The 17,605-nt window shown below is 37.3% G+C and overlaps 1 protein-coding gene across 1 annotated transcript in view; it reads left to right on the top strand.

The window, feature by feature from the left end:
• Nucleotides 1–214: 214 nt before the first annotated feature.
• LOC149574804 (copper-transporting ATPase PAA2, chloroplastic) overlaps nt 215–17,605 on the top strand; it is a 223,313-nt gene continuing 205,922 nt past the window's right edge. Inside the window, exons 1-2 of the mRNA XM_089814630.1 lie at nt 215–1,136; nt 16,725–16,802. Coding sequence (XP_089670756.1) covers nt 524–1,136; nt 16,725–16,802 — 691 coding nt within the window. The 5' untranslated portion in view covers nt 215–523. The remainder of the gene's footprint in view (nt 1,137–16,724; nt 16,803–17,605) is intronic.

Raw genomic sequence — 17,605 nt, 5'->3', positions numbered from 1 at the left:
TGAGAGATTCTCTCCATCTTATACTCTCCTTCTTTGTTCTTCTATATTGATATTGCAAAATATATAATAAATTAACATCACACGTAACTAAATAAAATAATAATAATAATAAATTTACAACACACGTAACTAAATAAAATAGAATAAAATTGGAAGTTCATAATGTGGACAAAACTTAAAAACAGACTCTAGAATGAGTTGACCCTGTCAAAATAATTTTTTAAACGTAGCCCTGATCAAAATGTTTACAGAACCCGAGAAAAAAACGATAAAATTATAATAAACAAAGTGGTTACGTGATTTGGTTATCAGTTGAACACAAATTTCCCGCAAGAATTCAAGCGCGGAATAACAATCTAGAGTTCGGATTTGAAGCTCGCAATGGTTGGGTCGTAGGAGGACGCGTGGCAGCTAAGCATAGTGCACAGAAACACTTGCGGAACAGTTTTATTTCCTCTGTTTTCCCAAAACTCACATCTTTAACGTTGTATAGTTGCAAGTATAGTTGTAACGTTGCCTGAAAATGGCGCAGCAGATGATCCTGAGCCAATTTGCTCCTCTGAAAACCAGGCACGCTTTGTACGCAATTAGAATTGGAAAACGAAAGCCTTTGCACGCGAATTTGCTGCACAAAGCGCAGGCTCGGGGTCGTTTTGTGTGCCGCGCGCAGGCCATCGAAACCGGCCTTAGCCTTCCACAAATCAGGCCCATCGAAGTAAATGCCCCCAAAAAGGCCTTGAATTCCGTGGTATTGGACATAGAGGGGATGATGTGCGGGAGCTGCGCCGCGCGGGTTCGAAGCCTCATTGCCGCAGATTCCCGCGTGGAGTCCGTTGCAGTTAATATGGTCACCGAAATGGCGGCTGTTCGTCTGAAGACGGACGCGCTTGATTCTAGTGCTGTAGCTGAAGAGCTTGCCTGTCGTTTGACGGACTGCGGATTTCCGTCCAAGAAACGAGACCCTGGCTCAAATGTTGACAATTATGGGAGGAAATGGGAAGACATGGCGAAGAACAAGGAGGCGGCTTTGCAGAGGAGCACTACTAAGCTGGCCTTTGCTTGGACTTTAGTGGCATTGTGCTGCGGCACGCACGGTGCTCATTTCTTGCACTCTGTCGGGGTTCACGTAGCTCACGGTACGCAATTTACTGGTCTTCCTGGAAAATCTTCAGTTTTATAATCTGCATTCGTTAAATTTTAGGTTTTTCCTACGACAAACTTAATTTGTCGTGCAATCGAAGAGGATATATATGTGTGTGATTTTTAATTATTTTGTTGAGTGTCGCCACTTATTACATTGAAACCAGAATAATCCCCATTTGCTGTATAAATTACGCATTCTTTTGATTTTATTTTTCATTTGTTCAAATTCGAAGCTTTCTTTAACATCCTCTCTTTTAATTTCCATCTCCCCATTTTCAAAGAATTTTAAGATCCAGGTTCAATTTTCCTTCACGCTGCAAGCTGCACGATTGCGACTTTTTTAAACGTATAGTTAATGAATTTTTATAATAAATAAAAAAAACTAACTGAAACAAAGTCTATCGGGGCTGCACTCTGCAGCAATAAAGTTATGGTTACGACAACTAAAGTCATAATCTATTTATAAATTGCATGCTTCAGATTAGAGCTACGAATACTAATTACTAACCTGAAAAAGAAAGCATATATTTGTCAAACTCTATTAGGCGAATGTGAAAATCGAATCATTAAATTTATTGGACACATATTTCTGTCCTCTGCTTTTAAAATCACAATCTAAAGTTAATTAGAAGTCTAAGAAATACTACACCACTGGTTTCATGGGCTGCAACATATTTTCTGAATCACAACATCATCATCATTATATTTATGTTAGTGTTTCAAATTTTTATAGGATAACAAAAACAGAATTGCAAGATAAAAGTTTACTTCAAAGTTCAAAGAAAAATGGGACGTTCGCTTTAAAATAAAAATTAAACTGAAACATTACATTTGTTTATGAACTTAGTACTAATTCTTGAGGATTTAATCAAGTAACAAAATAAAAATTAATCCGTCACATCTATTCTTACTTCAAATATTGACCATTGCATTACATTCTGGCATTTTGATTGAGAAGGTTTAGGATACACAAGGAGGAGAGGTCTTTTGCCGCTTCATTGACTTCAAGAGAACTTTTGACACGATACCAAGAGACTAGAATGGAAGAATTGGAAACTTCTGAACATTATAGGGCTGTTGTCCATAGGCTCTATGACTAGAACTGGCCAAAATTCGAACCAAATAGGGTTTAAATATCAGACTGTTTGGAAGCAACATTGGGGTTAAGCAGGACTATCAATTATCCCCTACTTTATTTGGGGTGTACATTGACAAATATGAGGAATGACTGGACAACTTTGGTGGTGGGGGTTGGGGAGGGATTCATTTATCCAGCAATGTCACAGTGCTGCTCCTTTATGTAAATGACCTTGTTTTAATGGCAAAAAGAATGAAGGATTTGAAGGAACACTTGAAAGCTCTAGAATTACTTTGCTACGAGGTGGGGATGCAAGGGAACACTAGCAAAACTAAGGTCATGATCTTTACTTCGAAGAGAAAGAAGGTTCATGGAGAATTTATTTTTGAAGACATCCCCTTGCAAGTGGTCATTGAATATAAGTGTACTTGGGCCTTGATTTCCACAACAAACTCAGTTGGAAAGCACACAGAACAAAAAGGTTAGAACAAGGATGGGAAGCCTTACTACAGTTATTGCAAAATAGATGCAGAAAAGCCAAGCTATGGGACTAGAGAACCAAGAAAACTCTTTTTGGGCTTCTAGTGGCTCTGGTGGTACTATATGGTTGTGAAGTATGGGGTGGCAACACTTCAGTAAGCGGAGACAAATAGAGACATTGCAAAAACATTTTAATCTCAAATAACTCAAGATTAAATCATCTATTCCTTATGAGATTGCCTTGGCAGAGGCCAAGACTTTTTCTATTGAAGCAGAACCTATCTGCAGATTGATAAGCTATTTAAGAAGATTAGAGAGCATGGAGCTGCATCGTTGGCTAAAAATGGCAACATTAGATAAATTAGATACAAGAAAGAGCACGTGGATGGGCAAAACAACAAACGGTTGAGTAAATGGGGTATTAAAGTAAGAAAGTACTCAAGCATCAACGGGGAGATAAAAAAGTATCTCTAAGGCAAATTCAAGGAAAGCATGTGGACAAGGCATCTTGGGAGGAGAAATGAGTACAACATCAAATATTTTAATTCCACATATGACCATGCTCAAAAGAACAACATAGGAATGGAAACAAAATGGAAAGCAAAAATGTTAATTGCCTAGATAAGAACTAATTCACTCCAACTTAGATTGAAACTAGAAGATGGACGGCACCTAAAGAAGAGTAGGCAGACAAAAGAAATTGCTATTGCACACAAAAAGCAGTGGAGACAAAATGACATTAAATCATGGAGTATTCAGCCTACAAAGATATTCGAATCAATTACATTGATACACTAAATGTCAACACCTTGAGTAAGTTGTTCGAAGAAGAAATGATAATCAGGGTTGCAACTGTCTTGATCAAGATAAACTACAGAAGATCCAAGTTGTAGAAGGAAAAAGAGATCTAGTTGGTGCAGGCATTCTATTTCGGGCTTGACTTGCTTCTGTGGGTCCCATAGGTTGTTTGGCCTTGTGGATGTTATTAAAAGCATTCATTATTCATTCAGATATAAACACTAGACTTATAGTTCATCTGTCATAAACCGGAGATTTATACCTTATATTTTTCTATTATCAAGCTAACCTATTATGTACTGCACACATACGCACTTCCTAGCCAAAATTCAGACATTACAAAATATGTGCACATAAAATTTGAATTCAATGTTTTGATTACACAGAAGAGAACCTCATCAATTAAAGTTCTTGAGTACTGTATTCAAATCTATGAATACCCGATTTAACAATGACTACAGTGCAAAGCGAACCTCATCAATCAAAATCCCTAACTATTGTATACAAATATACAAACAACCAATTTAACAATGACTAGAACATATAGTCTGCAATTATTAATGCTGTATTTAAATAAATAAAAACTTTCAATTGAAATAATATTCAAGGGAGATGTTTAAACTTTAAATTGCACAGAGACAATTTCATCACACACAATGAGAGCTTGAGAATGTATTTTTTTGTTCAAAAAGCATAGCAAAATCTACCATTAGTTTTTGATTATAGGATAAAACATGTTTTGAAGGGACCCAAAACCCTATTTGTAAAATGCTGCTATCATAATAAACACAGACAATTGGCAGCCGACAAGCAGCAAAAACCAAGGTAAAACACATCAAACACAGAGAACAAGAAACTAATGCATTTGTTTTAGAGTCTCAGCCACTTCAAGCTCCTGCTAGTAAAAATTCTTTTGAAGATTTGCAAAATCCAGCAGCTCTTTCTGTTCCTTTTGGAATGATTTCTTCTTGCTAGCCCTTGTACGAGCACCAGGTCCTTTCTTTGCATCTTGCATTACCTGTTTGCCCTTTTCCGTGGAATTTTGACCTTTATTTGATCTCCTGTCATGACACTATCAACAAACTCTTCCTCCCTTAGCTCATTCAGCTTCATGGTCAGAAGTTGAATGCCTTAAACACTATTTTGAGTCAAACACTGGCTGATTTGGATAATCTTTTCAAGATTTTGGTTAACTTTCTGCATTTTATCCTCAAGGCATTTTATCTTGGCATTATGATCAACTTTCAGAAGGGGAAACTTGATAGTCATAACACCAGCTTAGAGATAATGTTTTTTAAGTCAAGAGATGGATTGGAGCTCTCCCCAAACCCACCAGCTTTACCATTAACCTTCGGATGCAAGGCTGTAAGCTTAACATTAATATGGTTAATCTCTAGAAAAAACCATTTAAAAGTCTTGAATTGACCTGCCACTCCTTCCTGCGCAAGACTGAAGACATCATACACAACAGCCTTGTTGGCATGAAGATGAGAAAAGTCCTCTGATAGGCTTGTGTGAGTGGTACCTTGTGCCTTCTTCTTTTATTTAAAATCAGGTGCTCAACTTCCTTATTTTTTCCTTTGGCTTTATCCTTATCTCGCCCTTCCCCTCTTTTCACTTTCTTTGGCTACTCAATAGTCGATTTAACATTATCACTTGCTTGTTCTTCCCTAGCATACAAGACAACAGTTGAAGAAATTTGACATTTCAACTTGCTCTTGGTAGAGTTCTTGTATTTTTCATTCCCTTGGGGATAGAAGACACAACTTGAACAAAATCATCCTCTAAATCATCTTCTGTCATGAGCACTAATTAGTGCGTACAATACAAATATATTCTAAAATACATACACTCTATTTTAATACTTGATTACTATTGTTCATAAATAAATCTGATATCAAGCATTAATATTAATCGTGATACTAATCAAGGTAATAATAATAATTAATATTAATCTGTAAATATTAAATAACAATAAAATAAAATATAATTTATTATTATTAAATTAACTATATTATAACAGGATATTATATAAATCATATTACATATTATAAATTAATAAATATTAAAATATTAAATGAGATATATAATTTTTATATCAAATAATATTAGACATTGCCATACAATGAAATAATATTAATTAATGTTCTCATATAAAGTAAGATGTCTTTTAAAATCTAAAGGACATAACCTTTCAAAATACAAGATATATCATCTTCAACACGGGAGAACATGGAAAACACATTATAACTCAATTTTAAATAAAAGGGGCAACTAGGAGAGGCCGCAGAGAGTAAGGGCCATCACAAGTGGTATCAGAGCCATGGTTTTTATCAAATCGCCAATGTTGTGACTGGTGAGGAGCTCGGGTCGGGGTTTATAAACTGTGATGAGCTAAATCTGAAGTCAACATGTAGAGAAGGCCTGTAGTGAAGATCTGATTGGGATCAAATCCGCACAAAGGCGTGAGATGCAATGTCTCAATTGATTCATGTCAACTAAGATTTGCCACACGAGCGATACAGGATGATGTACACTGTGTTGCTTTGTCAATATCACTTGGATTTGCACTTGGCAATGTGTGTGTGGGGTTTGCTGATTTGGCAATGTTGTTGAACTTAGTTTGGTAGAGCTCGACGTATGAACATCTTTCGTAAAGCTTGGTACTAAGGATTGCCGAGTTTCTTGTTGTTGGAAGTTGGGCGCCTCAATAGTATTGGGACTCGTGTTAGAGATGTGCACTGGTGAGAGGGAGTATGTTGTGACGAACCCTTATTGATTTATATACAAAGACATTAGTACATATATACTTGTTTAATTATAAAGACCATTTTTAATATGTTATTCTAAATAACAACAATTAGTTAATAATCAACATTACTATATCAAATTTTAATGACTAAACTATACTAGTTAATTTATGAAATAAATAAATAAATAACTAATAATATTAATCTATGCAATCAACTAATTAGTAATCAATGTTATTATAACTAAATCATATTAGTTATCAAATTAATTCGACAACAAAAATACAATTACCATCTATAATAGTCAATAGAATTAATAAATTATCCACATCTATTTATCCACACTATAATAATATCAATTAATAATATAAACTATCATCCTTGGATAACCGAAGATATAAAATAGTAATCATACTAAACACTAATTATTATCGAACACTGATAATATGTGAATCAATGACATACTATTAAGCACTAGTATGATACATAACCTACAATATTAAGGTAGTTTGAAAACACTGAAATAACCAAGCCAATGACATTTGACTTGGCGGAGGGAAATGTCATGACTCCTCAAAACATATATGAATGATTTTGAAGAATTTAGGAAGGTATCAACGAAGAAAAACTTGGCCTTCATAAAGGAAAAGACTATAAGCAATAATAAAAGGAAAAGTATTATGAAAAGGCTAAGTTTAAAAAAAGCTGAATTTATATGGAGGAGAAAATGAGATATATAAAAATATGGTTTGCAAAAAGACCAGTTTGAGGAAATTGACATAAATTATGTGAGTCCCAACAAGGGACATTACATATGCTATGTTTGGCGAGTGATTTGAACATTGTGTTGTTGGATTGTACAATGTTGATGCCCGCCGGATGTGAGGTTAATTCCATTGAAATGTAAATGTCATTGTCTTGCTTGTGTTAAAGTCAATTTGGGTACATGTCTCAACAATGTTTCAACCAAGTTTGATTGGCCAAAGTGGTATCTCTTCTACACTTGGCTCAAAGGAAGAGGCCTCAATGTGGGAGGATAGACCATTTAGCTGATCCAGGACTTAAATCTTAGCTGCACTTTGTACAACGATTCACGCATATCTATGGGGCATCATACGACATAACCAACAACAATGACACCGATGACCTAAAATGTTTGGCACTCCATTTAATCATTTTCTTCTATAGTTAGAGCAACTGGAGGAATTACTATCGGTATTGTGCAAGTTGAACATCGTGGTTTACTTCCATATCTCAAGATTGTCGTTGGTAAATATTGTGTAGCCGACGGGTAGATTAGCATGTAGTCGGTAATTATTGTGTGGTTGACATGTTGCTGACGGACCTCTTCGGGAAGGTTCTTCGAAAAGGTATATGTACACCGTTGGAAATCATTGTAATCATCATTGGAAGCACTATGTAATCTCTTTGGCATATATGCGAATAATAAAAGGAATACTGCTGTGTTACATGTTCTTGTCTATTGTCTGTATGCATTAATAAACCGTTTATCCCATATGGTAAACATTTGGTGCCGTTGTCCAATGGACTTGTGAACGAAAGCAGAGGAATGAGGACTAATGCCAAATCAGCTTAACAAGGATAGAAATAAGATAAAGGGAAAAGATGGAATACGCATCGCACAAGAAAATTTAATTTTGGCACAACAAGCCGAGTGCAGACGGAGGTTTCAACAGATTGCCGACGGACACCGAAGCACTGAGGAATTGTTGGAAGAGACTCTATAGCGGTTGGATTTGGTGGAAGAAGCAAGGGAGGAATTTCTGAACCTATGTACGCCGAGAGAAGAGAATCCAGACAGAAGGGAATTAATTCGCATGGCTCGGAGTGCCGAGGGAGCACGAGCATTGTGTGAACTCTTCGTTCGCGATACACTTCCAGAACGAACAACTTCGCTTAACATAGACCCTTCCTTACCAAAGAACGTAGCTGTTGGAAATAAGACGACTATTCGAAAGAGCGTCGGTGTGGGAGTGCAAAGTGTCGGTGTGGGGGTGTAGAGCGCTGGTGTGGGAGTGCAGGATAGTGTTGGTGTTGCAGTGCCAAACAATGCTGGTATTGCAGTGCCGAACAACGCCGGTGTTGTAGTGCCGAACAACGCTCGTACACAAAATCAAGTAATAATGGCGGGACCAAAGGAGAAGTTGCCAAAGTTGGATGGTGATGGAACGGCCGATCCAATCAGACATTATAAGACATGTGAAACAATTTGGACGACGAATGACATAACCAACAGAAATGAATGGATCCAACAATTTCTGGCAACCCTAAGGGGTGTAGCAATTGATTGGTTTGCCGACATGGATCTCTAAAAATTATCTACATGGGCGGACGTTAAAAAGGAGTTTATCACTGTGTTTCAATTGCTGTGCGATGACAATGAGATCGTAGTAGAAATATACAACACAAAGCAAGGGAAAAATGAAACAGTTTGTGTATATGCTAGAAAATTAAAAGAATTAATAAATAAAATGGAAAGTAAGCCGGTAGATGGGCTGCAAAAGAGATGGTTCATTGAAGGACTACACCCGAAGTTAAAGAAGAAAATGAAGATTGTGTCGCCATCGTCATACACCGAAGCATACAATTGGGCGATGAACTTAGAGAGTGAGTAGAAAACAAAAAAGAAGAAGAAAAGTAACTCATCCGACTCAGATAACGCGTCTTCAGAAGGAGATAGCAGTGGTGACGAAAAGGGCAGCAAGAAGGTCCGAGCTCTCCAGAAGGATATGCTCCGAATGATGAAGGAATTTAAGAATATGCAGAAATAGATGAAGGGAAACGAGCTATGGTGCACAGAATGTAAGACAGAAGGTCACACGAAGGGATCCTGTCTGAAGAACCAGTTCTGTGAGATCTACCAAATTATGGGACATTCCACAAAAGAATGCCCCTTCAATATGAAAACAAGAGGACCTCAACAAGTGCTGCTAACACAGGAAGTTTGCACGTCAGGAGGGATCGAAAACACAAACAATGACGGTGCCACCTGGGGTGGGTACAAAAACAGCAGAAGGGGATAAAACAACAACACCAACAACAATAGCAACAATAATAATGGAGGCCGAAGTCGAATACAATACGACGTGAGCGGACGACCGATGATACAATGCTGTGCTTGCAACCTTTGGGGGCACTTCGCTAGAGATTGTACCACGAAGGAGACACCACAACTATTGTGTAGATGGTGCGGTCCTGGAGATCATGAAGATGCCAAGTGCCCAAAATCAGGAGTGAATTTGATTAGCATTGGCGCAGACAAAGAAGTCTTGGCAATCACCCATAAACAAGCAAAACTGTACCCCGACCCGACGAAAGAAAAGAAGAGATTAGAAGAAGCGCGGGCGGAAATTGAGAAAGCAACTTACGCAAAGAAATCACAATTGGAGGACACTACTGGTACCTCAACAAGGAACTGCGTTGAGCAAAATATAATAAGGCAGGTGATGCAAATGGAAGTTTCGATCAAATTAAGTGACCTTCTCACAATACCCCAGTTACAGACGGCCATTCTGAATATGACACCGTTTCCGAAGGCAATGGAGGAAATAGAAAAGGACGGTAGTGGAACGACGGCAACAGACCCAATGCTACTGGCGCTTACGACGGGAAGGCATCCGGCAGTAGTTGAGATGGGCATTCTGGGAACTGTTTTGACAGACACAATTGTGGACAGAGGGTCAGGCGTGAATGTTTTACCAGAAGACGTATGGAAAAAGTTAGGACAACCTACGCTGTGGTCACCGACATTCCAGTTGCTCACGGCAAACCAGCACGGGATCAAACTGTTGGGAACCTTGAGGGCGCAACTGGTAACTATTGGAACGCAACCATTTTTATTGGATTTTGTGGTCATCCCATTGAAAAGAAAAGGATATGATACTATTCTGAGACGGAATTGGTTAGTGCAAGCAAAAGTAAAACATGATTGGAAACGAAATACCTTATCAATGGAGTGCGGAGGTAGAAGATTCATAATTGACCTGCACACACAAATGGTAGGTGAGGAGACAACATCGTTAGACTCAGAAGGTGAAGGTGAGAGTGACAATGAAGGAAATAAGAGAATGGAATTGGATGAAGGAGTATTGAGATTAGAAGGAGGATTGAATGAGGACGACCTAGACTCGATGAACGGCCTTTTCCATTGGCAGATGGAGGATTACAATCTCTTTTTGAGCTATAATATGTTAAGCGTCGACGAAAAGGGAGAGGAAAATGAATGCCCGAAGGAGTACAAAGAAGTGGAAGAAACAAAGGCGATTACGGCTGAAGCTAAAGGCAACAAAAGAAAAGATTCCACCGTCTGGTACACGGTGAACAGACCGTGCTGAAAGAAAAGGTTACACCATACCACGAGATTAGTAGAAAGGTGCTGACAACAAGGAAAACACATCGTACGGTCTACATAGGAAACAAAGAGGAAGGGCTTAATAAATTTTTTAGTAGTACAGAGTGAAGGTTCGAAAATCAAGAATACAACTATTGACGGCAAGGAATGGCAACCGACGGAATTCATGGTACACAACATGGAAAGTCTAAGGGAAAGGTTGTATAATCTGAACAAACTCGATGAGAAGCAGTTATTGGCACAATGGGCCACGAAGGTGATGGGGAATAGACGCAAAGCGTGGCATGATAAACACCTGAGACTGAACAAGTTCCAACTAGGATAGCTGGTGTTGAAGTATGACGGACGGAATGAAATCAAACTGAGAAAGTTTAAAGTCAAATGGGTCGAGCCATACCAAATTCGGGAAGTATGTGATAACAAAACAATAAAGCTATGGACATTGGACGTGCAGGAAATTTCGAAAACGGTGAATGGTTCGAAGTTAAAAATATATCATGCGCGAACTGTTCCGTCATCGACAAATAATGAAGAGCAGTAGTGTTAGGAAAAAAAAATGAAAAAAAAAAAAAGAAGAATTTTTTTGAAAAAAAGTAAAGTGTTGCGAGAGTGTCCCGTGGACACCTATTCCGCGGACACTTGTCCCGCAGACATGATGTGTCCCACGGACGTGGCCGTGGACTATGTGCCCCACGATTACATGTGCCCCGCGGGAGTTTGAGTTCCGCGGTGGGGAGTTCCGCAAATGTTTACACGTTCGGATTTTGCATTTTCGCGGACTAGGTTATATACGTCCCATGGACAGAGTAATTTCGCAGTGACAACATTCCTGTGGATTGTTTTTTTCCCTATCCTCCACGGCTCTACATTTCGTGTCAAACGAATGCAAGGGGTGTTTTGTGTGAAGTTTAGCAGTGATGCAGCGACGACACTAATCTTCAGCTGTGGAAGGCAAAAGCATTAGAGTAGTTAGGAGTGATAGAGAGGCAAAAAAGATGAAAGAGGCACAACAACGGACGAGTAGAGGAAGGAGCCAAAAAAAAAAATGACGACAACTCAAAGATGTTCAGAATGAATAATGTATGATGTCGAGGGGAAGGGAAAGACACAAACAAGTAGGGAACATAAGCGGTTGCCAGAAAGAGTGTGGGATCAGAAGAAAATCACAAAAATGGTGTGTTCCATGGAGTTTTGTGTGGCTTTGAGAGTGTTAATTTGGTTTAGTTATCAGTTGTGGGAAGTGTGACCAGTTGATGAGACTTGGAGCTGCTACAGGCATAGTGTGCCAGAGGTGGAGAGATCAATGGAGCAAGCCTTTCGAGAGGGGTGATATGCTTTGAGGCACTTGGAGTAGGTGTTGGACGTGAAGCTGTCTTGGTGGATGCATAGAGAGCTCGGGAGGAGCTGATCATCCAGTTGAGGGCAGTAGAGCGACACTTGGCTCAGTGCACCCAGGAGTCGTAAGCAGAGAAAGCGGCATAGGTGGCTATCAAGGTTAGCTTGATTAAGGAGACAATATTGTGTTAGCAGAGGCTACAGATGCAACGTGGTTTGGAGACTAGTTTGGTGCAGGCACGGGACGAATGTGAAAGTGGTCTGATGGAAACAAATCTATCTTGTTGTAGTTAGTTAGTTAATGTATTTCATTTGTTAATTTGTCTTGGATATTTTGTAATTGTCGTTCGGAGATGACTTTTTCTTTTGGAGGGGATGATGTTGTCGGTAAATATTGTGTAGCCGACAGGTAGATTAGCATGTAGTTGGTAATTATTGTGTGGCTGACATGTTGCCGACAGACCCCTTCGGGAAAGTTTTTCGGAAAGGTATATGTACACTGTTAGAAATCATTGTAATCATCATTGGAAGCACTATGTAATCTCTTCGGCATATATGTGAATAATAAAAGGAATATTGCTGTGTTACATGTTCTTGTCTATTGTCTGTATGCATTAATAAACCATTTACCCCATATGGTAAACAAGGATATGAATGAAAGCCTAGTCAATAAAAGATGTGGTTGAAGGTTACTATGGATGGCTCTAGATACTAACGGAATGCGAGGAAGAGGCATCACAACTATGGATGTAATAGCCTACTCTTGGACAAGGATTATGTTTGAGACTATCAAGAAAAGGCGCATAATCTACATAACATGGGACAACTTCTTGGTTTGAAAAAAGGAAGACAAGGAAGGTTTCAAGATTTTTCATGGGGCAATGTTTGGTTTAGTTATCAATAAACAAACAACAAAACAAGATAAGGCAAAAATTCCGGCAATCTTAAAAAAGGTGATGCTAATTTTTCCATTAAGTTTTGTAGAATCAAAAGATAAATAATAAGAAACAATTGCATATTCGTTCATCAAATAGTGTGGACTTAAATCAAGGGTCAAATTAAAGGAAGATTCCAAGTGAATCAAACACAAAGATGAGGAGGAAAATTAGGGGAAAAGTTGCGACCTTGAGGAACAAACTCATATTCAAATTTTGAATTATAAAGAAAGTTAGTTAAGGTCTTAGAAGGGGACATTACTCAGAGTTCGATTGTGTTCAAATTCATGACGGATAAGGATAGGAGAAAGAGTAATCGATCATGCTGAGACAATCGAGAACCAATATGGGCGAGAACCATGAGGAAGCCTTGGGTAGATTGTTTCTTTCCTCGAGCAACAACAATTCTACCATCCATTGTGTCATTAAACGCATAAGGGAAAGATAAAAGAAAATCTAAAGACAATACAATAACATAGATAACAAGAAAAAATAGGAGTGCAACTCAAACAAGAATTTAGAAAGAACCCTTTTTAAGTACATAGTGGGTAGGGAGTTTGTATAAGGGGAGGTGTAATTTGAACACGTTGGGGCAAGAGACTCCCAATATGGACGAAAATCTAAGGGAGCCCCAAGTTGATCGTTTCCAAACTTGAGCATTAGTAAATCTACCTTCCACTACGAAATTAAGCACATGCGAGAAAGCCTTCAACTAAGAGAGAATCGTGAGGGCACCCTATTGTAGCAATAGTTAAGGGAGAACGACTAGGAGGGCACCCTACTGCTATACAATTAAGGGAGAACGACTAGGGCACCCTATTACAATTACCTTTCCTATAGAGTCTACAATTAAGGAAGAAGTGCAAGGGCACCCTATTGCAACAATAGTCAAGGGAGAACTGCTAAGAAGACACCCTATTGTTTTGCAATATAGGGAGAACTGCTAGGGCAACCTATTGTAGTACTAGCTAAGGGAAACTTGCTAAAAGACACATCTTCAAGAACTTTTGATTTTTAATAGGGGAAAGGAGCACAACATTTATGGTCAAAGTTGGTAAAACATTTCCTTAACCTTTGCTTATTTCAAATTGTGAAAAGGAATCTAGGAGAGTTTTTAACATGTATACTCTTTGTTTGCATCATGTTTTCATATGTTTGCTTCGTGTCTTCATTGTGTCTTCATGCATTCGTGTGTCTACCTCGTGTTTGCATTGCATCTTCATGCATTAATGTGTTTACTTTGTGTATGCTTTGTGTCTTCATTCATATGCTCTTGCATAGGCCATCATATGTTAACACATGTACTTTCACAAGTGTTTAACACATAGGCAAGTAAGATAATGAACAAGATCACAACCAAAGCCTCTCACATCAATTGCTCGTGGACAAGCAAATTTGAGAGGCAGACTTGTCATGAGCCCTAATTAGTGTGGACAATACAAATATATTTTAAAATACATACACTCTATTTAAATACCTTGTTACTGTTGTTAATTAATAAATGTGATATTAAGCATTAATATTAATCAAGGTAATATTAATAATTAATATTAATCTATAAATATTAAATAACAATAAAATAAAATAAAATATATTATTATTAAATTGACTATATTATAACAAATATAATATAAATCATATTACATATATTATAAATTAATAAATATTAAATATTAAATGAGATATATAATTTTTATATGAAATAATATTAGATATTGTCATATAATGAAATGACATTAATTAATGTTCTCATATAAAGTAAGATAACTTTTAAAATCTGAAGGATGTAACCTTTCAAAATACAAGATATATAATTTGCACGCAGGAGAACATGGGAAACAAATTATCACTCAATTTTAAATAAAAGGAGCTGCAGAGAGTAAGGGTCATCACATCTTCCTCCATTTCCTCCTCATAATCAACATCTTTGGTGTCCATATCTTCAAAATCCATGCTCATCTCTGAATATTGAGTCACCTTGGAACTCTGATGTTTACCAGTCGTAAAACCATTTTGGACGCAATTTTGGCGCAGAATCTTTTGCATAAGCCATTTGGAGCGAAATTAAACATTTTCGAAGGATGGGGTGGTTTGGATTTTTCCTATGATCCTTAATGCCTTTATCCGGAGAGGTGAGAAGAAAGAAAGGAAAAGACACAAGTATCTTGTAGCAAAAACTCTTTAAAAGAGTGGACACTGTAGATGGTAGTGAACTTACCTTCTAAGGCGACATACTGCATAATGATCTCTGCCACTCTAGCACAAATGGGCTTGATAGAGATCTTATCATAATTTTGTCTTTGAAGAATTGGCTAATGGCAGTGTCAGCAGCCTTTCTGTCCAAGAAGAATTCCACCTCCTGCTTCAACAACCCATGATGTAGGTAATAAAGTCCATTAATATTTAGATGGGAGGTTATACAAATGAATCCATATCAGTATGTTGGAGATCACATGATTGAGAGGGCCAAAATCTGGTTCTTAGTCCCATAAGTACAATCTAACTTTGCCCATCATCCAAGGATCTCTTTTTACTTTTTTTTGTTCAAGAACACTCAAGCGAGAAAAAATCTTTCAGTGTCGATCATAGTATAATATCCTGACCCCACTATTCCTCACACTAGCTCTGGAAGCAAAGTATTGATGGCCAAAGTTTAGCCCTTTTAGCAAAGAAAGCACTATGCTATAGATACACCAAAGACTTCTCTTGACCTGGTTTGTCAAAAGTAACTGCCATTTTTTGAACATCTGACTTCATGTTTGGGGCCATAGGGATTTTCTTTGCCCTTGTAGCCATCAAAGAATTGAGTTTTGGACTCCAATATTGACCACTTGTGCTCTCCAAAAGATAATTGGATTTCATTCTCCTTCATGAGTCTTGCGCCTCTTCCATCCTCTTGAATTGGATTGGGGGTGAACAAGGCCTTGCAGCGTCGCCAACTTTCTTCTATCAAGGTTTTCTACTTCCCCTGAAAAATCTAGGATCTGTGATTCTTTGTTTGTGTGTGATCGCAAATTTTCATCTTTACTCCTTTTTTTGTGTTCTTTATTCCTTTGGTTCTCCATTTCCTATTTGTAAATTAGTTATTTTCTATTTGGAAGATTCTAAAAACAATGGTGGCCTGTAATTAAACAATACAATAGCTTATTATTGTATTTTCCCAAAGGAATTAGTGAATTCCTACCCCTAAAAGCAAGGGAAATCCTGATTTTTTTTTTGGCCTTACAAATAAAGTAACATAAAGATTTTGAAAATTTAAATTACAATTCCGTTTTCCTTGAATACTAAATTATTTAATATCTTCTAATTTTGTTTATGAAGTTCAAAACTAAGTGAGAATGCTGTGTATAGTTTCCAATAAAAATATTTATTCATATTTTCCCCTGGAATTCTGTACTCATATTATTCAAATATTTGTGCAAAATATCCATATCCTGATTTAGGAATACCTTCGGCCTAGGAGACCATATCTTCGTGGGAATTCACACCAATTATTCTTTGGTTTTCAACCTGATACCCACTCAAAAGAAAATACATCTCTAGCAGAGAGTACTTGATAGTGTATGCATCTCAGTATAGTAAATACTAAAAACATGATTAGAAGTCAGAACAACTGTAGTTTTTGTGTGATGAAAGGGTTTAAGCCGATTTTACAATTTTCCAGACCACCTTATTTTTAATTTTCTTAATTGAAAATACTGTCATTAGAAGAAAAAATATGTTTTCTTTTCAAATATAAAATATTGTATAATCCTTGAGTTCCACTCTGATAATATATACTTGGTTATCTATGCATACAAAATGTATATTTAGAAGGTTTTATTCTTTTGTAGGTTCATTTTGGGGAATCTTAGAGAATGCATACGTCAAGGGTGGAACAGCTCTAGCGGCACTCTTAGGTCCAGGCAGAGGTACCATCTCATCCCAATTCATGATGTGGCTAACTGTTGCATTATTTAAGTGATTGTTAGTAGATAGATAAAAAAATTCAAATAATTCCACATTAAATGCCGTGCCCGTGTTAAAATCATGATGAATGCAGTTTGGTGTATGCACTTGTGGGAAATTACCTTCAGAACTGGGGTACAAAGAATCCTATGCTAATTTTAATCTTAGAACTTTAGATATTCAAGGTTTTTTTCTGTTTAATGTATGGATAGGAACAAATGAAAGGTATTTTAAGGTCTGCACTGGATGGTTGTTGATCCATGCATAAGAGCATATATTTGTGCTTAGTCTTTAGGTTAGCTTACAGCATATGCCCTGTGTACCTGACTGTGTTTAGACTATGGAGTGCGTACACCTTATGACTCCCCCACTGAACCACAAGATCTTCTTTGTCATGCCACTTAATTTATGTGAGTGGGGAAAATGCAGCTATCCAAGGTGTGGACAAAACTATACTCATTTCAGAGTAGATCAAGTGCTAAACATAATGGAAAGAAAAGCAATCTGAAATTATTTTTTATATATGTTAAGTTCAATAGCATCCACAGAGAATTATGTAACACAGTTTTCCTCAGTTTTTGATGATTTGATTCTAATATCCATTTTTAATAAGTATTTCTGAAGATATGAACCCTCTTAACTTGGCTTTTGATCTTAGTTTAACTTCTCTTCTGCCAATTGATGTATGACGTCCAGAAGCCATAAAATTAATAAACAGTATTACTCATTTCTTTATTCTGATGTTTTCGCTAATAGTAATATAGAA

Source organism: Cupressus sempervirens, chromosome 2 (assembly GCF_028749045.1).
Source record: "Cupressus sempervirens isolate cs-2001-9-10 chromosome 2, ASM2874904v1, whole genome shotgun sequence".
Lineage (NCBI taxonomy): Eukaryota > Viridiplantae > Streptophyta > Pinopsida > Cupressales > Cupressaceae > Cupressus > Cupressus sempervirens.
Note: the sequence above shows the minus strand (reverse complement) of the source record. Positions and strands in the feature narration are given on the sequence as shown.